Source organism: Kogia breviceps, chromosome 10 (genome assembly GCF_026419965.1).
Source record: "Kogia breviceps isolate mKogBre1 chromosome 10, mKogBre1 haplotype 1, whole genome shotgun sequence".
NCBI lineage: Eukaryota > Metazoa > Chordata > Mammalia > Artiodactyla > Physeteridae > Kogia > Kogia breviceps.
In genome coordinates this window covers 38,451,802-38,475,354 of record NC_081319.1, presented here as the reverse complement: position 1 = coordinate 38,475,354, position 23,553 = coordinate 38,451,802, and the positions used below count along the sequence as shown (strand labels likewise).

Here is a 23,553-nt window from a genome sequence, read left to right as displayed (position 1 = left end):
GCCCACGACGCAGGACTGGCATCTCTGGGCACTTGCAGCGGGACGCTCGCCACAGGAAGAGGGTGGGTTTGGTAGAATTGGGGAACAGCCAAACCTCAGGCAGTGAAAGAAAAAGTAACTTTATGATGAATGCAGATTACAGACAACATTTTAGCATTTACAGATCTTAGCCAAGATCTCCTCGGGGCCCACCTGCACCTAGACGGGTGTCCTGTGACCTCTCCATGGACGTAGTGAGGTGTAGAACAGAGCCCTGGGCTGGCAACCTTAACCTTCTGGAACAGTGACTCTTCCTGGGGCTGCTGTCTTGTCAGGAGGGATCAGGTGATCTCAGAGGGCCTCTAGTTTTAAAACAGTATGTTTTTTTCTGGCCTCTTCCACTCCCCCGGGATCCCATGGGAAGTGGGGTGTGTGTATGGGAGAAGTGACTGTAAGCTAAATAGAACAAGAGTGGGACAAAGTCCTCCCTCCAGGACTGGAAAGATGGCAGCAGGAACATGAAGGTCAGAGGCAGGTGACTCCTGGCTGTATGTTGCTTCTTCAGGCCCAAGCTCAGGCCTGGGCTCCTGGCAGGTAGGGCCAGCCCAGCCCCAGTAACAACGGCAGCTGAAGGACTCCCAATCTACAGGGCTGCCATCTGGCTCCAGGTGCAGAAAGACTTCCAGTTGTCCTGGGTCTTGCCAAGCACATCGGCCATGGGCATGGCACCGCTGGTGACTGCAGGCCATGGCTGCCCTGGTCAGGTTGATCACATAAGGGCCCAGGGTGCTCACTAGGTAGTCATGGAGATGCCAGCACTCCTCCTGAGGAGAGGGACGGGATGTATCAATGCTTCTGCTCCATGGCCCTGACATGGTCTTTCCCCATCTCTGGGACCCCAGCATGGGCTGTGTGGCAGGCTGGAGGGGGCAAAGATCACCTCAGAACTGGAGAAGCTCAGGTCCCCCCAGAGCACCACGCCAGCTGCCCCCAGTGCAGTGCTCACACCAATGGTCTGCACAAGTTCATCCTGGAGGCAGAGAGCTGCTAAGCCAGGGCTGGGCTGGCCAGCTCCATCTGGCCCTACCTCCACCTTCAAGAACTTTCATGGCTGGGCTTCCCTGGTGGCGCAGTGGTTGGGAGTCCGCCTGCCGATGCAGGGGACACGGGTTCGTGCCCCGGTCCGGGAAGATCCCACATACCGCGGAGCTGCTAGGCCCGTGAGCCATGGCCGCTGAGCCTGCACGTCCAGAGCCTGTGCTCCGCAACGGGAGAGGCAACAACAGTGAGAGGCCCGCGTACCACAAAAGGAAAAAAAAAAAAAAGAACTTTCATGGCTCACTGCCATGATCCGATTCCACCCCTAGAGGAGGGCCCCTTGGCCCTGAGCCTCTGAGTGGCTTCTCAGGCCCTCAGAGAATGTCATGCCTCCCCAGTCAGACCCCTTGACTTCAGTTTTCACTCACCTGGGACAGGAACCTCCCAGAGCTCCGGTGTGTGAGGCGGGCGTAGGCCAGGATAGGCAGGGGATGTGGGTGCCCAGCGAGGGCCACACGGAAGGCCTCCTCCAGGCGGTATCGGACAAATGCGTGGTGGTGAGCAGGTGGTAACCTGGGTGGGAGGTATATGCTGGGGAAGAGGGCGCTGGAGGCGGCCCAGAGCCAATGCAGTTGGATGTTGCAGGCAAGGGTGGCTGCATGGCAGTGGCCCGTGTAATTGGAAGCTGTACCATGTCAGCCATTGCCACAGGCTGGGAAGCGATAGAAGCCCCAGAGCCCATGGGGCTGCAGTGCCCGGCCTAGCCGCAGTGTGTCCTCCATCAGTGCATGGGCTGCCTGTTCAAAGCCGATACAGGCCTTGTAGAGCTGCTCCTGGGCGTCCAGGTTGGGGAATACCCGCCGTGCCCAAGCCCAGGAAGCTGTCTGATAGACCTGGCGGCGGCCCCAGTTCCCAGCCAAGAGTAGACACCATTCCTCCCAGTCCAGTACTGCCAGGCCAGCGAAGCCAGGTTGCAGGCTGCGGCGGATCTGATAGGCAGCCCATTCCAGGTGGCGGTCAAGGGGCACAGCCTGGGGGATGCCCCCGTTATGAGCTGTGCCCCTCGGCCCAAGGTAGGGATAGAAGCCGAGCTGGTTCTTGTAGAAGATGGTGACATTCTGGCCGTGGAAATGCTGGCCACGGTTGGTTGCAATGCCCAGGGTCTCTAGTGGCAGGTGCATACCAAAGCGGGCCTTACAGTATGCTGAGGGCACGTTCCACAGCACCAAGAAGGGGCGTTCAGGGGCTTGCAGCAGGGGCTGGCCACACCCCAAGCACAGGGCCACCCCTAGCACCAGGGCCAGGCCTAGCTGCATGGTCATGCCCCAGGGATGGAAACCTGCAGGAGAGAGGGAGTGTGAGTTTAGACTCCATGGCCATGGCCACACCTTCCACACAGCAGAGAAAGCTGGGAAAACTCCTCCAGCTCCTCCTCACAAGAAAGGGAGGTGCGTAAAGCCTGGTTCCCAAGGGGTCTCATACGCCTCTCAGAGCAGCCACAACCCAAGCTGGCTTGGGCAGCTGCCCTTCTGTATGGTCCACTTCTGCCATGGCACCACCGTGCCCTCTGACACCTTCCCCACCTACAGCTTTCACAAATTCCTTTCTTTCCTCTGCCCATTTTGTTTCCTGCCCCAAGAACACTCAGCCCCCACCTTGCCTGGCTTAATTTCTACTCAGCACTCAGGTCTCTGCTATGACTTCACCTGCCCTGGGAGGTCTCCCAGATCTCCAACTGGAGTGAGGAAACTTGAGTTCCCACTGTCCCAGCATGGATCCTGCCACAGTATGCCTGCCCTGTCCCTTGGGTTGAGACCCTATCTGTCTATTTCCCCACTGCCTGTGCCCAATCCAGGGCCTGTAACACAGCAGGTACTCAGTGAATGGTGATGAGTGAATGTCTCCTTGTCCCCTGGGCCTGGCAGAGTGAGAGAGGTAAAAGGCAGGTGTCCCTCCACCCATGGCCCTAAGGCCGAGGTGGATCTGAGGGCCCCTGCAGGGACAGAGGACCTGAGACAAGGCTGGGAGATGAGGATGGGGGGTCAACAAATACACTGTCACAACCACACCCAACAGAAGCCTTTATTCAGCCACACTGAGAGCTCTGAGCCACAGCCATGGCGCCATCTCCACTGGCACTCAGGAAACATTCCTAGGCTGAAGCTGCCCTCAGGGGCTAGAAGCTGAGAGATGGCCAGTGGGCTGAAGCTGGTACTGTCCTGGGCAGTCAACTGACCCAGAAAGACAGCATCTTGCCCTGGGTAGCCTTCAGATGTCTTTCTCCATCCAGAATATGGGGCGTCTTCTCAGGTCTTGGTATTGAGTCTCCAGCAGGCTTTGTGGAGGGGGCCCTCCTGGAGGTGGGGGTAGGATGGTCAAGGGCTCAGGCAGGGGTGGGGGTGGCGGCAATGATGACCCCTTGGGGGCTCTTGGGGCAGATTGGGCAGTCAGGCTAGGGGCCTTGCAGGGTGGCCGGGGAAAGGGGGCCCTGGGGAAGGCATTGAGCAGGGTGGCAGGCAGCCACCGACTGGTGAAGACCAGGCCCTGCACAGGCTCACCCAGCTGGTAGCCCAGGTGGGCATAAAAGTGCAGCTGGTCATGGGTGGTGAGGTGTAGCCGGCGGAAGCCCCGGGCCTGCGCAAAGGCTTCGAGGCCCTCCATGAGGCGGCGGCCAAAGCCACGGCCCCTCAAGGCTCGGGCCACCACCACCGTCTCCACTAGGAGGCTCTGGGGCTGGTCCAGCACCCGTGACAGGCGGGCATGGCCCACCACAATGGGGGCTGCCTCTGGTGTGGGACGGGGGCTCAGCAGCATCAAGCAGAGGGGGAAGGCATCTGAGGACTGGCCCAAGGAGTGCAGGCGGGAGGCGTGGCTGCGGGGCCACTGCTCATTGATGAGGTCGGCACAGGCATCCAGGAGCTCAGGTCGGCAGTGCACAGGCTCCAGGGTCAGCTCAGCCAGGTTGGGGGCTGGGGTCTCCTCTGGCTGGCGTGCGGGATCCAGGATCAGCTCAGTTGAGCCAGGACTGAGGGTCATCTCTGGATGGCATGCAGAACCCAGGGTCAACTCAGCTAGCCTGGGGCTCAGGGTCAGATCTGGCTGGTGTGTAGGATCCAGGATCAGCTTGGCCAGGTTGGATCTCAGGGTCACCTCTGGCTGTCATGCAGGATCCAGAGTCAGTTAGGCTGGGGTGGTACTCAGGATCAGCGCCACCTGGTGTATAGGGTCTAGGGTAGGGGTCAGCTTGGCTGGGCCAGGGCTCAGAGTCAGCTCTCACCTACATATGGGATTCAGGCTCAGCTGCCAGGCTGAGCCAAAATCATCTCCTGCTGGGTTACAGGTGGCTCAGTGCCAGGCTGGGGGTTAAGGCCACAGTCTCCAGGCAGTGGTATCTCCTGAGACCAGAAGGGTGCTCCTCCTGTGGACAACAGCCATGCTGGGCTGTGCCAGAAGGGAGGATGGGGCTGGGGCAGGGAGTGGCTGACAGAGTGCTAAGGAGGGCCATGCATGCTGGAACTGGTGGGCTGCACCTTGTCCCCATACTCACCTGATGGCACAGGTGACCTGGAGGATCCCATCTCCTATACCTGGGGGACCTGACTCAGGTGGAGAGCAGAGGCGATGGGTCCTGGGTGCTCTACCTTACACTGGATGGAGGCTGAGAGCTAAAGGCTAAGGCAGAACTCAAGACTCCAGGCCCCAGCCTGCTCTGACTACCGCTTTGTCCTCCAGCCCTACACCATTGCAGCTGGCTGGCCATCAGACAGAGCATACAAACTAGACACCACGACCCCCTGCTTAAACGCTGTATTCCCTTCGGAGGGAACACAGCTTCCCTAGGAACTCCCCTGTCCCACCCTTCTCCCTACTGCAGGTCCCAGCCTTTTTGACCACCTGGGCCATGCCTGCCACCTAACCGATATTGGGGTGCCATTCACCCACCCATCAGGCTCAAACTTCCCCTCCCTGGACTGCCTTCCCTACCAGGGGCACAGAGTCCATGGCTCCCTCCCCAACACTGTCCAGCTCAGGACACTTTGACTGGGCATGGACCCAACTGCCCCTCAGAAAGGGCCCGGCTCACACAGCAATGTGGCTCCTGCAGGCCTGGTTCCCCACTGGCCTGTTTCGTAGCCACCCTAGCTAGATAAGAACCACAGCTTCCTCCCTACATCCACAGGGGTGTCCAACGGCTACCAGGTTGGGAGCTCAGACCTCCTGACCCCGAACTCCATTGTGTGCCATCCTACCCCAGGCTCTTCTGGCAGAAGGGTCAATGCTGGGGGATTTCTAGCGATAGGTGGCCGCTGGGCCCCACCCTTCTATTCACCTGTTCCAGAGAGGATGCCCTGTCTCCCTTTCCCCACCTCCCCAGGAAAGCCCTGTGAGCTTGAGGCCAATTCCACACTGATCAGTAACAGGTAGCCCCCTCCCCTCATACCACATCCCACTCAGAGGGCTATAAGCCCCTCACCTGCATCAGCCACCTCCGCAGCAGCTGCACCCCAGGACCAGGAGAGAGGAAACCCCAGGATCCGCCCCTGAGCCTGGAGCCCCAGACTTCCCCCTCAGGCTTAACCCCTTCTGTGCCGACCCCACCCACAGTGGGTGGGGCTCCCGGGTCCACAAAGAGAGGCGGCAGTCTCTCCTGCCTCGGTTTCCCCATTCCTCCCACTGGGTGACAAACCGTGGAGTTTGGGGGTGGGGGCTTCGGGAGCTTGACTCTGGGCGGCTGTGGCTCGGCATGCTCTGGGAGGGAACGACAGACGCAAAGAGGGCGTGCGGGGCGGCTTAGTCACTTGAGAACTGTACGCGCGGAGCGGACGGGGAGAGTGGGGTACAATGAGAACGAATACGCCGCGCATGGGGAGAGGGCAGTACTGACATGCTGATGCCTGGCTCCGGGACGCTCCGTGTCCTCGCTCCACACGGATCTGTATCTCGCTGTCTCTGGCTCGGACTCCTCCGGCCCCCGGCGCTCGCCCCCTAGCGGTGAGGCGGACGCACTGCAGCCGTCACGGCCCGCGGCAAACCAAGGTCCCGGGTCTTCCGGCCGGCCAGCCCCCGTCCCCGGCCCCTCGCATCATAACACAGACCCGACGCAGACTGGATCTCTGCCCTGGCTCTACCTCTGCCCCTCCCGCCCTTGCTTATCCGGGCCCAGCTCCCAGTGAGTGCGAACCGAGCTCCGGCTCCATTACGGGTGGGCTGGGCTTCCATCTCGCCCCGCCTCGCCCCGCCCCAGACTCAGATAGGTCTCCCCCCAGTTCAGCTTTGTCTCGGCTGACGTCAGCCTCCTGCCCAGTGTGGAAACGGTCAGGTGGAGCTTCCTCCTGAAATTGGGGCCCTACCCTGAGAAGCAGCCTTCCTCGGACAGACATCAAATCTGAGCAGAGAAAAGAATTTTCCTGTGCCCTCTGGATCCCAGCACTTGCACGTTTTAGGCGCTCAATAAACAGTTCTTGAAGTTAGAATCATGTCTGCTTTACTTGTGAGGCTGTTACGTCTGAACGGATTCAGGCTGCAGTGCAGGGCTGATTACCGTCGACATATATAGTAGGAGCCAAAGGGCTCCATCGCTATAGAAGTAGAGGTAGAGGGTAGAGATTCAAACCCAGATTCAGCTGGGTTTGAATCTCAGCTGCTCTATTTTCTGGCTGCAACCTTGGGTAAAGTGCTTACCCTCCCTGTGTGTGTCTCAGTTTCCTCATAGCGTCGTGTTAGGATTGCACAATTAAGTCAGACTACTTAAAATGCCTAGCACAGGACTAGGAAAGAGTAGGCACCCAGTGCATGTCAGCTCTTTCTTTCTTTCTTCCTTCCTTTCTCTCTCCCTTCCTCCCTCTCTTTCTTTCAGCATGCGGGATCTTAGTTCCCTAACTAGGGATGAACCCCTGCCCCCTGCAGTAGAAGCACGGAGTCTTAACCACTGGACCGCCAGGGAAGTCCAGAATGGCAGTTCTTGTGATTGCTGCAGTTTAAACACTGGCTCAATGTCTCTGGAGGAAATATTTTTAACTCCTCTGGGTGGGTGCCCAAGGCTCTAACTCCTTATGCAACTATCTTGGTCTGTAAGCAGGTGTGAATGTGCTGGCATATGCTCATGACTGCCTGAGTGTACTTCTGGCTGTGACCATGACTCATGTGACTGTGCCTGTACTTGAGAAAGCTGTAGCCAGATCCAGATTGCATTAGGTACTCAATGTGCGCAGGTGCCAATCACCACCTGCCCCACTGCTCACACCATGTTCCCATCCACCCACGGTAGCAGCGGCATCTGAACTCCACAGCCATCCGCAACCGATCCTTGAGTGAGAGGGCACCTCGGAGGGTCAGGGGCCCACCACCAGGCGTGGACTCGATGGAGAAACTGGTGGGGCTGAGGATGAGGTGGGCCTCAGGGTGACTGGGGTGCCGGGCACAACGGCCATGGCCAGAGCACAGGACTTGACTGCACAGAAGAGCCCCACTGGTCACATTCAGGATGAAGGGCCCCAGTGTCGTGTCAACATACTCCTTGATGGCCTGGCAGGATTCCTAGGTGGGAGGGGGAGCATCAGGACATCATGGCCATGCAGGGGTCCACCTAGGGCATTGAGGCACTCACCTGCTGGTCAGCCAGGACTGCAGGGGTAAGGGGTGGGCCAGGGTCTCCCCAGTCAGCCTGGCAGCCCCACCCCTGCCCCCACCCTCACCCCCATCCTGGGCTTGAGCTCACCTTGGTTCTTGTGTTCTCCCAGCTCACCCAGAGCACCACTCCTGCTGCCCCCTGGTCTGCACTCTCCCCCAGGCTGTGCTCCAGATCCTCCTGGGGAAAGGACAGCATAGCTCTGTGGGGCCGTCCTCCGTCCCCACAGCAGACTGCTGTAACACTATTGCATGGGACAAATAATTTATAGCCTGCTCTAGCTCTGGTGGCCAGAGGCAAGCCTGCCCTTACTCTAGCCTGTGAGTGCCATGCAGGCAGGGATGATTTCTTTCTGAAGAATGCTGAATTGTCTGTGCCTAGCACAGAACTTGGCACACAGTAGATGCTCAAAGAATGTGAGAGGGAATGGATGAAAGTGCCCCAGGGCTCTGTGGCCTCACTTACTGGACTAATGCCTAACAAGGTAGGTTACAAGGTGGGTGGGGTCACAGGAGACTCACCAGGGGCAGAAAACGGTTAGTCATGTCGTAGAAGATCTGGACATAGGGCAGCACTGGCAGATCAGGGTACCCTGCATCCTCGGCCAAACGGAATGCCTCACCCACACGGTGCTGCACAAACATCTGTGCCTTCTTCGTGCCCTCCAGTGCTGCAGGCAGGTAGATGCTGGGGTAGAGGGCACGGCTCTGGCCCCACAGCCACCCCAGCTGGTCATTCTGGGCACGGATGCCTGGTGGGCACTGGCCGGTGTAGTTGGGATTTTTAAAGTCATCGTTATAGCAGTCAGGGAAGCCATAGAAGCCCCAGAGACCACGAGGCTGCAGTGCTTGTCCCAGCCTTAGGGTCCCTGCCATCCAGGCCCGCGCAGCCCCCTCGAACTGGTCCTGAGCTGCTGCCTCCACCCAAGGAGCTGGCCAGTCAGGGTGCTGCCCCTGTACCAGTGCCCGTGAGCGCTGCCGGTAAATGTCCTTGGTGTCCCAGTTGAAGGCCCAGCGTGGGCGCCATGCCTCCCAGTCAATAACTGCCAGCCCTGAGAAGTTGGATGCAGGCATGGCAGCCAGGATGTCCTGGAATGTGCGGACCAGGTGGACAGCCAGGCTGGCATTCTGGGGCAGGCCACCGAATACGGGCTCCCCAGCAGAAGTGTAGTAAGGGTAGGTACCCAGCTGGGAGCTGTAGAAAATGGTTATGTCAGGGCCACGGAAGGTCTGCCCTGGGTTGGCCACCACATCAAAGACACTGACATCCACGTCCACGCCATGCCTCTCTAGACACCACTGGGTGTTTGCATTCCAGATGGTGGTGAAGGGCCGGTTGGGTACCACGGGGTCCCTGGAGCCTTTGGCCATGCCGAGCAAGTTCAGGAAGAGGGTGCAGATGGGAAGCAGGTGGGCTGCCATGGCACAGGGCAGTTCTAGGGAAACCTGGCCAGGGGAAGCAGAGCTGAAAGCAGGCCTTGAACTCTCTGACCCCTACTGAGGACAGGCAGGACAAGTCCCTTATTAATCCACCTCTGTTCTGGCTTTAGGTAAATATTGACCTGCAGGGCTCCGGGAAGTCAGAGGGCAAAGGAGAGGCACTGAGGGGAACATGGCCACTAGAGGGCACACCTGAGTTGCCTCTTGGGCCGACCTCTGCCCTCTGCCCTCTGTCTCCCACAAGTCTTGTCCTGGCTTGCCCAGCCCCCCTTCCCCAAGGGCCACAGAAGCCATGACATCTGTCTTGAGAAGAGTGGCTGAGAGCCAGGCCCTCAGCCCCCAGGCTGTCCAACTGATGGAGGCGGGGGCTTCCCTGTCTCTTCCCCCAGGAATCCTGGCCACCCATGCAGGAGGGGTGCCATCCTGCTCAGTGACGCAGGAAAGGTCAGCCCAGCCCTCCTGTACACCCGCCAGTCTGCCCACTTGTCCCTGCTGACCTCAGGGCTGAAAGGCCTCATTCTCCAAACTTCCTGACCTCAGGGTGAGGGCCTATGCAGGGCTCAGCAAGATTCTGTTCCTTAACTCTGGCCTCAGCTGCACTGAGACTCTAGGAAGAAGAAGCCGTTGCTGGAAACCCTGAGTTTTTGTAGGGATCACCCCACCCAGTCTGGGGGCGGGCTGAGGGGCGGGCCCTGGGTTAGAGGGCTGGGCCAGACAGCAGAGCCACCTCTGCACATCTAGCAGTGCCCTTGGTAGGAGGTGGGGCTAGGCCAGAAGTGGCCCCTCCCACTCTGTCAGCACTGGGGCTGGACTTTGTGGCTTTACTTGGGATGGTGTGGGGATGGAGGCAGTGCCTGGGGGCTGTCTGGGTGGCAGATCCGACTGGGCAGCCCTGTGTGTGATACTGGAGTCTGGGTGCCTTCCCCACATGGCTGCATTATGACACCTATGGGCCCTAGGCACTTCCACTTTTGTGGACCCGTTCCTCAAAAAAACATTTTAAGGGAATGGTTAGGACTCTGTGCTTCCACTGCAGGGGACACGGGTTCGATCCCTGGTCGGGGAACTAAGATCCCGCATGCTGCGCGGCCTAAGAAATACATATTTAAAAAAATATATATTTTATGACTATATTGGCATAAGGACAGACATAATCCAGACTGAATTCATTATTTTATATTCATTATTCCTATGTTTTCTTCTGATTAAAAAAGATTAAAATTAAAACATTTTTGTGGGCCCGTATAGGTATTGTGGCCCTGTGCCTACCATTGCCTAGTGGATAAGTCATCCCTCCCTTAGGGACCTGTGTCTGAAAGGCACTGTGTTCCTCAAGTCAGGGCTGTGTTGTTACTCTTTGTATATGTGCTGGATCACTGACTGTGTCTGTGTAAAGCTCCAGTTAGTGGACATTTGGGACTCTCCACAAACTCCAGTAGTGTATATGTGCAAGTGCAGGACCCAGTGCCTGGGACTTGGTGCATGTGTGAGACCCTGTTGTCTTATGACCATGAGACCCCATGTTTGTGTGACCACGGGTATGAGCATGAGTGTATCAGTGATGACGCGCTTATTCATTCCTTTGTGATTTTGCTTGTTGGCTGATTCAGATGCCAGCAACTGAGACCTGCTAGGTGCTCAGGCCTAGGCTTGCCTGCCAGAGTGGGGTGAAGGAAACAGCATGTTCCTGGCCCAGGTGAAAGCACTGAACAGCCCAGTCTGAACCTGAGCTCATGGCCAGGTCACAGCTGCGTGGGTCAGATCGCAGCTGATAACCTGTGTGTTGGCAGGTTACAGATGTGGGCGGGCTAGCTAACAGGTGTGCATAGGTCACATCTGTGTAGGGGAGGTCATAGCTGTGTGTGGGGTCACAGTTGGGTAGGGGAAGTCACAGGTGTTGGGGAGATAGGTCACAGCTCCTCCTTCTTTGCTCTCCCTCTGCTGGCTCCATCATCTTATGGCCTTATTGATCGACATCTGCTCTCCAGCAGGCCTCTCCCCACCTTGGTCAGGAGCAGCCAGGACCCCTCCCCTACCCCCACCATGTGATTTGAAATCTCCCTCCCCGTGCTACCACCCCACCTGCTCTCTATTCTCTGCCACCAGCAGCCAGAGGGATGAAGGATCACTTTACAACCTGAATCAATATCGATTTGGTGAGGATTTCTTCTCCAGGCTCTAACCACACCATCCCCTTGCCTGCATGCCTCTGGGGGGCACTCTCCACTGTCCAACATCTGACTTGGTCTTGGCATCCAAAGTGCATCTCCCTTTATGCCCTCATACCCCTAAACATGGCAGTCTTTGCTGGTGTGGTTCATGGGTGCATCCCTAGCACCCAGCCCAGCCCTGGCACATGTGTGTGCTCAGTGTGTTCACTGAACAGGTAAGATAGTCAACATCATTAGACAAAATCAGGCCTGGTGCCACTCTAGGGCCACCTGCAGCATACCCCCCTGTCACACCCTAGCCTCAAACTCTGTGTCTCCATTAGTGTTCTGTCTTCCTCCAGCCTTTGCCCATGCTTTGTTCCTAGCATCAAGTTTCCCCCTCACCTTTCAAAACTCAGTGTAGGGACTCTCAATGTAGGGCCTTCCCTGGTGTTCCAGGAGTTAGGAAACCGTGCTTCCACTGCAGGGGGCAGTGGTTCGATCCCTGGTCGGGGAACTAAGATCCCATGTGCTGTGTGTGGTGCGCCCCCTGCCCCCCCCCCAAAAAAAAGACCAACCCAACCTCAATGTAGAAAGCATTTTCCTTGAGGCTACTTCCCGAGTCCTTGTGGCTGGGGTGCCCTTCTCACTGCTCGACAGTTCTTAAGTCTATCTCCCCAGAGCTGGTATTACCTGAGTGCAGGGATTCAGTCATCACTGATAGGGACAGGAGGAATCCAGGTGTGGGTCCAATGGCTGAGGGGAGGGGCAGGGCCCCACCCAGAATAACTCACTTCAGAAGCAGAGGAAGTGAAGCAGGTCAGAGCTGGTATGACTGCTCTGGCTGCTACTTCTCTCCCCTGAGACAGCTGGGTACAAGCTATGCTCTCCCATGGCCATTACAGGGCTGACTGTTGAGGATGCCTCCCCATCACCCCATCTGCATCTCTGCAGTGTGACAGGGACTGGACCTCATGATTCAGATCCCAATGCCCTGCTTGCCTCCCCCTGACCATACCCAGTGGAGGACTCTGAGCCAGATGGGGAGAAGTGCGTGTGGCTGAAGTCCACTGTCCTTGGGACTGGGGAGTGCAGGAGACGCCCTTGCCTGTGAGAACAGCAGGGAGGAGTGATCTGTCTACCTGCCCAGCCAGGGAAGATCAAACATCCGCTTTCCCCTTTCTCCTTGGGTGGGCAAGGCAAGGCGACTGGCACCAGCCCAGCTGGGGATACAGTACCAAGTAGGAGAAGCACAATGAGCCCCATCCCTCACAGAAGGTTGTACCTAACTGCTTTCCAATCAATATGGATAAAGCAAGGTCCTTGGTGTTGGGGTAGACTGTGAGTCCCTCCACTCCCAGTGGCCCCTGCCCTAGCAGGACAGCTAGAGTGGGAAGCTCTGGCCTGCAGATCCCAGTGAATGCATTTTACAGATGAGAAGTCCCCAGCAGAGAGTCTCAGAGACAGAACTGAGCTCAAACCTTATATGGAAGACCCTGAAATCTCTCTCACATGCCCTGGCCCAGGCACAGACAGTCCAAGCAAAGAAGCAGTTGTTTCATATTTAATTTACAAAAGAGACCCCAAAATAATAATAATAAACTATTCAGGAGCAGGGGAGTAGGGTCAGGTCCTCCCCGGCCCAGCTGTGCCCCTCTTCCTCTCTGGCAGGGAGAGAAGGGGCCTCCCACTGGACTGTCCCTCCCCCTTAGAACAGGGGGTGGGAGCTGGTACGGACACCCTACCGGGCATCCCAGAGGGCTCTGCCCCTTCAGACTCTGGTTTGTCCACCCCTTGTGGGCTCCTACATGCCTGGCAGAGCCCTTGTGGCAGAGGCCAGCTTGCCTGGCAGCTGCATGAGAGACCCTTACAAAGTCCAAGTGAGGGCCAGGGCGACCACAGCCAGCAGGCTGGTGAGGTGGGACCCAGACCAGGCCCCACTGGCACCCCCAGCTGCCCGCCTGTGGTCCCACTGGCATTGCTCGCCGCCCCAGCCTAAGTAGCACTGGCAGCGAAAGTGCGTCTGCAGGTGGTTGCGGTCGGCCCAACTGAGTTCCCCCTCTGGTCGCAGCTGCGGCTCACCAGGTGCGTGGCTAGGCACTAGGCGGAAGCTGCTGGCACTGAGGTGCAGGAAGGTATTAGCACTGGGGTCACGACGCACACAGCGCCCGTGGCCATGGCACTGCGCCCAGCTGCAATACTGGGCAGCCCAGGACACATTGACGACGTAAGGTACCAGCAACCGAGTCAGGTAATCCTTGAGGTACTGGCAGGTCTCCTGGGGGCAGAGGTCAGGGATCAGGGTCAGCTGTCTCAGCCCACAGGCACAGATGGAAACTCTGTCTACACTGTGGTGACTGTACCTTCTTTTAACAATGCGCACACACACACACACACACACACACACGCACCTGAGCCCTCACTGTTCCTATTCCTTCTAAGAAGGGGGTGGGGGCAGGGACTGGAACCCAGCAGGGCAGATGGGGCAGGGTGGAACTCAACAGCGGGTCAGGACAGCAAATCCCCCTTCCTGGGAGGAGGGGAAGGACTCTGTCTTCTCTGTTGGGACTGGGGTTCCTTGGGTGGGAGACAGATGAGGGGACCACTTTGAGGTTTGCAGCCAAAAGCACAGACACTCTGCCTGTCCCTGCAGACTCAGCTCCAGTAGGCTGGGTGGGTCTTACTTACCATGCTGGTGGTGTACCCCGCATCACCCCAGAGGATGACACCAGCTGCACCCAGGGCTGCACTCTCACCAATGGTAGAGATGAGATCCATCTGCGTGGGAAAGAGATGGTCACTGGGGAAGACTGAGACCACAGGGTGAGAAGGACAGGCAGGGTGGGCAGGCCCTAGCCTGTTCAGACCTGCTAACCTCCCCCTAGCCCAGTCCTCTCCTTCTCACCCCTAGGCAGCAGCTGTTCACTTTCTCCTTAAATGTTTAAGCCATTTCTACCCCCACTTCTGGCCTCCCATTCCCAAGCCAAGGGCCCACTTGAGCCTAGTATGTATCTATCAGGATGGACCGCAAAGTAAGAATACTAGGCCCAAGTCCCTGCTCTGCCTGGATTTGCTGGGAAGTTCTGGGTAAATTTCTCAGCATCTCTGGCCCTCAATTTTCGTATCCACAAAATGGAGATAACAATGCCATCCTTTCATAAGGTTACAGAGAGAATGAGGTGAGGAGATGTAGAGCAGCCAGTAAACTTGGGGGCAGGAGGCCTGCAGTGGTTTCCCAAGGACGAAGGCAGGGCCCTGGGAGGCACATACCTCGCTAAGCCCTGTGAGTCCACGACTATAGGTGGGCCGCGTGAAGACGTAGACCGGGAGTGCATGGTTGGCGTGGTGGGTGTGAGCCACGCGAAGGGCCTCCTGAACACGGAAGCTGACAAAGTTGCGGCCATGAGTGGAGGAAGCGAGTGTCTCTTCCAGGTAGACAGAGGGGAAGAGGGCCGTGCTCTCGGCCCACAGCCAGGCTAGCTGGTCATTTCGGGAGACCTCAACATCAGGGCAGCGGCCTGTATAGGTCTCCCAGTTCTGCACATAATCATGGTTGTAACAGTCGGGGAAGAGGTAGAAGCCCCACAGGTGCCGAGGCCGAAATGCCTTGACAAATCGCAGTGTCTCCAGCATGAACTGGCGTGCAGCGAACTCAAACTCATACTGTGCCTGCTTCACTATGCGGTCTGGTGGCCAGTCAGGGTGGCGACTGGCCACCAACTGGCGCGATAATCGGCGGTACACATCCTTGTCCTGCCAGTTGCGTACCCAGACTGGCCGCCAGTCCTCCCAGTCGATGACTGCCAGCCCGGCAGGCTCCTGTGTACGAATGTAGCGTTCCACATGTCCCTTTAGCATCTCCAGGTGTACCCAGAGGCTGCCATTCTGTGGCACGCCACCATGTACAGACCTCGCCACCGAATCGAAGTGTGGATACATGCCCAGCCGGTCACGGTAGAAGATGGTGATGTTCTGGTTCACGAAACCCTCATTAGGTGAGGCCTGCACATCAAAGGCCTTCATGTCCTTTGGGTCCAGTGGCACCTTGTGGCGTGGGCCACAGTCTTGTGTGGGCACGTCCCATGCTACCACAAAGGGCCGGCCCGTGAAGATGGGTGGTGCTGTGGGCTTCAGCTCCGTGGCCCATGCCACCGCCAACACCAGGGCCAGTGTGACGGCAGGGCCCAGGCCTGCCCACATGCTGGGGGCTGCAGGAAGACAGTGTCACCTGCCTGGCACTAGCTCAGCAACTGGGGGAAAGGTGGGAGACAGCAAATCAGTCTATAGAATCCTGGAGGTGTCCACCCCAAACCCATCCATACTCCCAAAGCCCATGCTGTGTAGGGCACCATGCCCAGGGTTGTTCAGACCCTGTTATTGGCTATAATAGGTCTGAGAGACCACAGACCACTGAGGGACAGGCAAGACACCCCCGGAACTCACTGCCAGGAGCATAGGGCTCCTTCCTGGAGCAGGTAGCCTACAGCTGGGCAGGAACTTGTTAGGTCTGTGACCCCTCTGACAACTGGACGAATTGAGCTATAGACTCACTGCCCAGAGACTCACACATGGCTGAATACCACCCAGGACAAGGTTTCTGAGAGCCCCAAACCGAGGCCCACTCTACCCTGTGAAGTACTCTTGGTCCTGAGAAACCATAGCATTTGGGTAAGGCAAGGCACAGCTGACGAAGCAGCTAGGAAGCTGTAACACAGCCCCAGATCTGGTATCTTTTTTAGCACCCGCCCAGCAGGAGAGTGAGGCTAACAGACTTTGTCTCAGCGCAGACACTCTCCCAAGCCTGGTGGAGGCCCCGCGGGGACAAAGGGGTGGTGGATCTCCCACGGTGGCGTTGGCAGACCGGCATTTCCCTCTACAGCTACCAGGAATGATCGCGCCCGCGAGCCAAGCGGTCAGGGGTAAAGCCCACTCCACCTGGCCTTTGTCCGGGACCCCGCCCCCACCCCGCACGTGGGGGCTGAACCCGGCCCAGAGTTGGGGTGGGGGTCCTGGGCCGCCTCTCTGGGGGCTCAGAACAGAGCCCGCGGAGAGAGCCGCCAGGCTCGCACTGCCCTCCCTCACCTCGCGCAGGGAGCTGCCGGGACCTGCGCCATGGCCACCGCCATCCCCGCCCCAGCCCGGCCCGCTGCGGCTGCTCTACCAGGCACTGCCCGGGTTCGGCGCCTCTACTGGCTCCGCCCCCCAGCCCGCGGGCCCTTTAAGAATTCAGCGCGGAGGCGGGCCCTGCGCAGGATTTGCGGCGGGGGCGGAAAGGTGTGCCTGACTTTCGGGCAGCCAGTGCTGCGTTTTGGGCTCCAAGGTCCCCAGATTCTCTGCCGAGGAATGTGGCCATCAATATAGGACTGTGAGAGCCCTCCAAGTGGGGCTTTCTTGTGGAGTCTCAGTCGTGAGTGCCAGTCAGCCCCAAATTCCCCCCCGCAGCCTGCGGCCGGTGGTACAGTCCTCCCTGCTCTGCGACGCGGCCAGCCGCTTAAAGGGACAGCATAAAGGACGGGGGTCGGGGAGGGAATAAAGGAGGTGGCGTTCCGTCAACCGGCCAGAAGGAGGTGCTGTGGGAACCCGAGGCCTTGGCCGGGGGTAGTAGTGAATCTGACTCTGCATCCCTGAGCGTAGTCTCCAGTCCTGGGGCCCCTTTGTATGGAAAGGGGGACGGTGACCAGAGCCGATCTCCGGTCTCGAAGGACAGTAATGTGCCGCCCCCTACGGATCAGGGCTCCCTTCCCCCGACCCTGGTCTGAAGGGAATCCCCGCCCCCTGCCAGACTTGGGGAGGGGGCCTAGCACCCGCGTCTTAGCTCTTCCAGGACTGGGTGGAGGCAGTGGTTGTCCTGGCAACACGAGCTGTGGGTCGCAGCTAGGCCCGCCCGGCTGGGGCCAGTAAGCCCAGCGGGCCCTGGGGATAGGGCGTCCCCCTGTCCCCGACCTGCATCAGGCACAGGCCAATCCCTGGGCTCCCATCGCCTCCTGTCCAGTCTCTGGGGGACCTGTGGGAGCCCCCAAGGCCTCCTTTCAACTCTGAGGAAGCTGCCACCCTTGCAGAAGTTCCTGGCCAGACGGCAGAGAAAGCCGGCCCGGCCAGAGGGTTTCGCCTGGGCCTCTGCCCAGTATCCTAAGTCCTTTCGTCCTGCAAGCCCCTCCCTCTGGGGAGCAGGCTTGGAGCTGGAATGGGGAGAGTATTCCTTGCCTCTTCCTAGATCCGCTCCCCCAGGATCCTCAGCTCCCCAAAGGGCCCGGGTCTGTATGGCCAGCCCATTCTCCGCCCGCGCGACTGGGAGGAGAGGCAGGGAGCGCTGCTGTGAGCGCCTGTACCAGGGTGCAGACCAGTCGTCTGCCCTGGGCTCACCTGTGTGGGAGTCCGTCGGCCCCGTAGGTCGGCGGCCTCCCTCCTTCCCGGGGTAAGTCTCCAGACAAGCTACTCGCACCAGCTGCTGCCCTCCGGGCAGCCCGCCGGCAACTTGATAAACCCCATCCCTCCCACCCGCTCCCGCCTCCCGCCCCGGCCCTTTCTCCTCACTTCCTGCTGCCCCTCAGAGAGGAAAGGGCCAGGAACATGCGCGGGGGAGGGGACCGCCTTGACCGTTTCCCTCCGGCATGCCCTGCTGGCTGGCTGCCCGCCCCACCCTTCCCCTGAGTAGGCCCTGGCCCAGCAAACTGCACCAGGTGACAGGAAGGCTAGGGGACCTGGTTCAGGTGCCAGCCTCCCCCAGGCTGGCAGCTTCCTTAACACTGAAAGCTTTTCTCCCCAACCTGCCCTTAAGGTTGAGGCCTATCCTCCAATCCAGCAGCTTGTGAGTGGAGAGGCCCTGGTGGTGGTGCTTTGGGGAGTCAAACTACTTGGGGGATGTTTGGCAGATGATCCCCCAAAGCAGGTGGTGAAGAAGAGAACCAGCCCTGGGGTGGGGGTGTTGGGGGAACTTACAGGAGCTGAGTCAATTTTTTTCCACTGAGAGCGGAAGCATCCCAAGTGTGACAGAGTGGACAAAGTGTTGATATGGGTGACTGCTGGGGGGAGGGGCAGAGCCTGGGAGGGTTCTGCAGGGTGCTTTCCTGCCAGAGGATGTTCCTGGGCGGATTTCACTAAGATGCTGCAGAGTAAGGGGCTCCTTACCACATGGGTGAGGAAAGGGGTGTACTCCTGTGGGAAGGGGGTACCCACAACCTTAAGTAGGCTCCCGGGAGGGCTGCAGCAGGGTCCCAGCAGACCCCTCCAGGGATAGAAATCTGCACACCCTCAAATCACCCTGAGCCTACCCACCCCCCGACCCTACCAGCCTACCTCCTTCATGCCCAGGCCCTCTCTCCTAACAGAAGGCTGTGTAAGACTGGGGGACTGGGGGAGATGGGCACATATCCTAGAGTCTACCCTGATGACCAAGGAGTCCAGGACATGGCATGGGAGGGTGGTGTCCCTGGACCACTGTGCTGGCTCCACAAGGGACACAGGCCTCAAAAGCTTCAAGGCTGGGGGCCCCTGGGGAAACAAAGGCCAGACCAGACTGTCCCAGGGCAGGGACACTTCCTCAGGAAGGAAGGAAGTGAGCACAGCCCAGTAGGAGGGAGTGGGGAAGCACAGCCATGACCCCCATTGTTTTCAGCTAGGGCAGGCCCAACACAGGGAGTTCCCCCACACTGGGACAGTGGTGATGGGCTGCCACCTGGCATGGCAGAACCCTGGCCTTGGGGCAGGCAGTGGGAGGGACAGTGGAGGACGACGATAGGGCCTTATGCCTGGCATCTTATTGGGAAAATGGGAAGGTGCCCAAAGAAGAACTTCAAGTCCAGGCTGCAGAGGGTGATCCTGCTCCACACTTGACAAGTTTAAACCTCCAAAAGACAGGTAGGCCAACTTCCCAGACCCAGCAGCCTGTGTCCTTGAACTCCCTCCTCCCTTACTGGGAGATGGGCTGATGGCCAAGGGCTAGGCCTAGTAGAGAACCAGCCTCATAGCAGGACCTGATAAGTGTAGGCCAAATGTCCACAGGGAGCAGGCTGCAGGTGAGAAGACAGGGCAAAAAGGACCAGAGGAAGTACTGGGTAGCTGAGCTTTACCTGCTGGAACAGAAGCCCCAAGCCTACTCTCCTGGTAGTGCAAGTAGGTTTGGGCTGCAGAGCCTTGCAGTAGGTAAAGGGCAGTGGTACCCACTTGGCTGCTGTCCACCTAAGGCTGGGCCTTGGAGGTCCATGGGTCTCAGGCTGTGACCTCATATGGGATCAGCTGGCACAGCTGGGGGCAGGACAACTGTTCCAGACCTATGTGTGGTCACACTCTAACCTCAGGTCAGGCAGGTGGGGCCAATCCCTAGTGAGGTACCCCAGGGCCTTCCAATTCCAGGGGTCCCCACTTATTGAACACAATACACAAGTACGAATGGCTCTCCATCCTGAGGGGATCTGCAATGAGGTCTGTGTGAATACACTGCCACCTGCTGGTTGTGGCTGGAATGGCCGCAGGCTAGGCTCAGGCTCACTCTGGGCCCCGCTGGAAATGTGGGCAACAAGAGTCCCCCACCCAGGCCCACCTACTATGCCCAGGTGGTGGTCTAGATAATGGGTATCAAGCCTCAGAGATGTCATTCTTGTATGCAGGGTCTACAAATAATTTTATTGAAGAAATAACACAACAGCCTTCCTAGATTGAGGGCTACCCTCCCCAAGCCATTTCTCACACGCTTAAAGAACAGAGTTTGCACAGTAAGGAATTAAAAAAAAACAAAAAGTCATTTTTATGTAGAAATCAGACTCTGCCCCAACATCATGGACTAGACTATTTACAAGCTTTCACATTTTAAGTATTCCTTTATGATTGTTCTCTCCTTTCTGTCCCTACCCAGGGCTCCAGTACTTTTCTCTGACTGATCCTGAAGGGATGGGTATACTGTAGGGGAAGGGGTGGTGGGCTCCTCAGAGCTACTGGCACCAGCCCTAGGGTGCTGTCCCTTATCACAGGGTGGTGGATGTGTAAGGGCAAGGGGGATTAGACACAGTAGGTGGGATGTGGCAACACCCCATAGGCACAGGCATCCAGAGCCCTTCCTGATCCCCATCCTATGCCCTCTCAATTGGGGTGGGGGTCAACAACTAGTTGCAGTGGGGAGGGATCAGCCCAGCCCGGGGTTGAGAAACCTCCCACACCTATTAACAGCCAGCAAACTGTCCATCCATCTGGGGGTGGGAACAGATGGGCAGGTAGGCAGGAAGAATCAGGCTTGTTCTGCCCCCAGCTTCTGTCCAACACAGGAGGAATCGAGGTAGCAAACGGCTGAAATGCTCCAACGAGAAGGTAAAGGAAGTGAGGGAAAGGAAGTTCCCACTTGTGTACAGCTCCCACAGCCCTGGGGCTGGAAAAAGGCAGACCTCACTTGTAAAGTGCTGTAGCTTCCAGCAGGGCTGGGCCCTAGGCAAGCTTGGAAGAATGCAGGCCAAGCAAGGGCACAGGAACCAGGCATTCTTGACCAGCATATGCCCTGCCATGCTCCTTGTACGGATTGCTGGGAAAGGTGGACTGGTAACTCTGCCATCAGCCCTTGCCAGCCACCAGCCACCTCTTGTCCACATACAAACCAACACCCAACCAGCACTGTAGGACTGCCCTGCTCACAGCTGAAGGTTCCGGGCCAGTGGAGTTTATTCACGGTTGTGGCCCCAGCCTAGGTTCCTCAATGGAAGCCACACCTTGAGCCTGGGGGTTTCTTGCTGGGGCAGGGGGTGTTTATGCCTGCCACCCCCCAGGCTCACACCTCATAGAGGATCACAGGGAAATCCACGTGGATGCGGGGGGGATCCAGCTTCACGATGCCCTGCCGTGGAAACAGAGGCTAGTGAGGGCCAGCTCAGGGCCCCTACTCCAGGAAGCCTTCCTGTTCCTCCCAGCTCCTCCCCCAAGAGCCCCCACCATACAAGCAGACCCCTTCTGGGTCTACCTCCACACAATCAACATAGGCTCTATGACCACTGCCCAGCCCCTCACCTGAGGAATCAGGTTCCTATGTACCCGCCTCAGCTTGGCCCGCTTCTGCCCGTTCTTGGTGACGATTGTCTCCTCATAGAACTCGTGAGCCAGATCCCCATCCTCGTCATAGAACATGGAGCTGTGCAGAGGGAGAGGGGAATAGGCTGGGCTGGAGCCCCAACCTAGTCATGGCAAATGCCATAGATCACTGGGAAGTATGCCCTCCCCCAAATGGGGAAGAACAACCTTGGTGGGAGGAAGGGAGGTTAGTATGCCTGGAGAATCCCTTGCTTAGGATCTGGGGTCTTCTAGAAGGAAGTGGAGAGTTGGGTGGTGGCCAGTGCTACTCTGTCAGACTATGAGAAGAGAGGCCATACCAAAAAATCACTGGTTTGTTCAGCAAGAGTAGCCGTTCCATCAGGCTCTTGCCTTCACCCAGAGCTTCTAGAGTGGGCAGGATGGTGGCCTGGGCATGTTGGTCTCACTCCAGAAGACACTGCTGGCCCAGGGCCAAAGCCTGAGATAGCAAATGCCTGAGCTACGAGGGAGCCTAAAGGGAAAAAGCCTGCACCCTCCCCCATCCAGGTGGCTGATGTAACCAAACTGCCACTGCTGGGGTCCCCCTAGTATCTACAGCCAAATCTCCAGCATCACCTGAGTGTCACTCCCCAGGGCCCATCACAGCCAGGCCAATCTAGTGCTCCTGTCTGGGCCGCTTGGGGGAGGGGGGAGGTCAGTGCTCCAGATCTGGGAAACATACCTGGGTGAGGGTCTTTTTCCCCAGGCCCCATCCCCAACGCTGGGGACCAGTCCTGCTTTCCCGGCCACTACTCAGAGAGGTCCAACCCCACCACTGTGGGGAACGGAAACAGACAAAACAGAGGATCATTCTCCTCGAGGGAGAACTGGGGGTAACGGAGGATAGGAGCCTTCAGCTTGCAGGCTGGGATGGATAGGTTGAAAGGAAGAGATTCTGAAGTCTCAGGGAGGCCCTATCTTAGCTTCACCGTGAGGAGGGCCTGCCCAGGGACAAGCCTCAGGCCCACTCTTCTCCTCGGGAGACCTTCAGAGCAGCCAGGCCGCCAGGAACCGACGGCTCGGCTTTCCCCACCCCTTGTTCCTCTAGGAACCTGAAATATGGGAGTAGTCCTGACTAGGATGTAGGGGATACAGCGGCGGGAGCGCCCCATGACGCGGGGCACCCAGCCGCCCGTCTGTCCTCCCGGGGGCGGAACCCCACGCCCTTACCCGCGGCGCGTGAATACGAAGGGGGGCACGACTCGGCCTCGCGGTCGCACCAAAGCTTGCTCAGCGACAGCCGCCTCCGGGCCGCCGCCCCCCGCCGCCGAGGCGAAGGGCCACAGGCCCCGAGCTTTGGAGCCGCTGGCGCCCATGTCAGGGCCGCCGGCGCATGGCGGGCCCCGCGGCAGCTTCGCCCTCACAGGGCCGTCGGCGCCGCCATGCCCCGCCTAGGCCTCCGCTCGCAGGTGCCGCCGCCGCCTTCCGCAGGCTCCGCTGTCTCCACGGGAACCTCACTTCCGCTTCCGAACACTGCGTATGCTGCTGCCTCTGATTGGAGGCTTCTGTCGTCGGTCCGCGGGGCTGGACGAATAGCTGCCCTCAGATGCTAGGTATCCCAGAATGCACTGCGAGACGTCAGGTCCCAGCAGGCCACGCTCTCTCCAGTTGGGGCAGCTCACAGCCTGGAAAGCGGTGGCTGTGTCCTCTACCTGGTTTCTTCAGCTTGTACTGCGGCTCCGAAGTCTCCGAGCCCCAGAGGTCAGGCTCAGTGGGCCTGCCAAACCAAAGCAGCACTTTAGGGCCTGACTCTAGGCCAGTTTGGGCAGTGCCCGTCTGCCCTCATTCTATCCCCACACCGTTTTTACGATCCCCACTGTGGCACGTGGCAAAGAAACTGAACCTAAGGAAAATTAAGGAATTGGCTTAATGTAGTTGTATATCTACATTCAGGGCTGAAGAACTTCAAAGTCAGAGTTCTTTCCGGATCCACCAGAAGGCATGCTTCATGAAGGCAAGAGTTATTCGGTGCCATGAGCAGTGTCTGATCCACAGTAGTTATCTCAATATTTGGTGAAGCGCCTTCCACAGCTTGGAGTGTGTGGTTTCCCTAAGCTCTGGCTGCAGCCAATGTTCTTTCCCCCCACCACGACCTGAGCCCCGGAGTTTGAGTGATGACTCAGTACTACATATCCATACACCACATCCTTCACAAATTTGTCCCATGGTCCCACTGGAAAAGGTACTCTGTGAGCTTGTCCATCAACCTTGGCAGCCACTGGCATGAGGGGCAACTGCAGATGACGGTCCATAATAAAGAATCCAAAAGCAG

The 23,553-nt window shown here is 58.3% G+C and overlaps 4 protein-coding genes across 9 annotated transcripts; all 4 read right to left on the bottom strand.

The window, feature by feature from the left end:
- Positions 1-103: 103 nt before the first annotated feature.
- On the bottom strand, positions 104-5,521 carry HYAL3 (hyaluronidase 3). The gene is given in 4 exon segments (XM_067044128.1): positions 104-692; positions 695-803; positions 1,446-2,356; positions 5,492-5,521. Coding segments are annotated over 3 exon segments (1,143 nt in total). The 5' UTR covers positions 2,340-2,356; positions 5,492-5,521; the 3' UTR covers positions 104-552.
- Positions 3,086-9,797, bottom strand: LOC131763640 (hyaluronidase-1-like). Of its 5 annotated transcripts, none has more exons than XM_067044125.1 (4): positions 9,582-9,739; positions 8,167-9,090; positions 7,736-7,822; positions 3,086-4,173 (listed from the first exon to the last, which is right to left on the bottom strand). In XM_067044125.1, the coding sequence occupies exons 1-4, from the start codon at positions 9,600-9,602 to the stop codon at positions 3,286-3,288; spliced, it is 1,920 nt and encodes a 639-aa protein (XP_066900226.1). In that variant the 5' UTR covers positions 9,603-9,739; the 3' UTR covers positions 3,086-3,285. The 5 variants fall into 5 exon arrangements, with proteins under 5 accessions (XP_066900226.1, XP_066900227.1, XP_058932015.1 ...); XM_067044126.1 differs by having other exon boundaries at positions 7,736-7,825; positions 9,620-9,739; XM_059076032.2 differs by having other exon boundaries at positions 7,736-7,825; positions 9,582-9,738.
- A 2,985-nt stretch (positions 9,798-12,782) lies between these two features.
- HYAL2 (hyaluronidase 2) lies at positions 12,783-17,866 on the bottom strand. 2 transcript variants are annotated; one of them, XM_059076035.2, is made up of 4 exons: positions 17,598-17,866; positions 14,505-15,484; positions 13,923-14,012; positions 12,783-13,512 (listed from the first exon to the last, which is right to left on the bottom strand). In XM_059076035.2, the coding sequence occupies exons 2-4, from the start codon at positions 15,432-15,434 to the stop codon at positions 13,102-13,104; spliced, it is 1,431 nt and encodes a 476-aa protein (XP_058932018.1). In that variant the 5' UTR covers positions 15,435-15,484; positions 17,598-17,866; the 3' UTR covers positions 12,783-13,101. The 2 variants fall into 2 exon arrangements, with proteins under 2 accessions (XP_058932018.1, XP_058932019.1); XM_059076036.2 differs by lacking the exon at positions 17,598-17,866 and adding an exon at positions 16,317-16,431.
- Positions 17,867-19,827: 1,961 nt separating this feature from the next.
- TUSC2 (tumor suppressor 2, mitochondrial calcium regulator) lies at positions 19,828-22,765 on the bottom strand. Its single transcript, XM_059075325.2, has 3 exons — positions 22,452-22,765; positions 21,222-21,342; positions 19,828-21,051 (listed from the first exon to the last, which is right to left on the bottom strand). The coding sequence occupies exons 1-3, from the start codon at positions 22,595-22,597 to the stop codon at positions 20,986-20,988; spliced, it is 333 nt and encodes a 110-aa protein (XP_058931308.1). The 5' UTR covers positions 22,598-22,765; the 3' UTR covers positions 19,828-20,985.
- Positions 22,766-23,553: the final 788 nt, after the last annotated feature.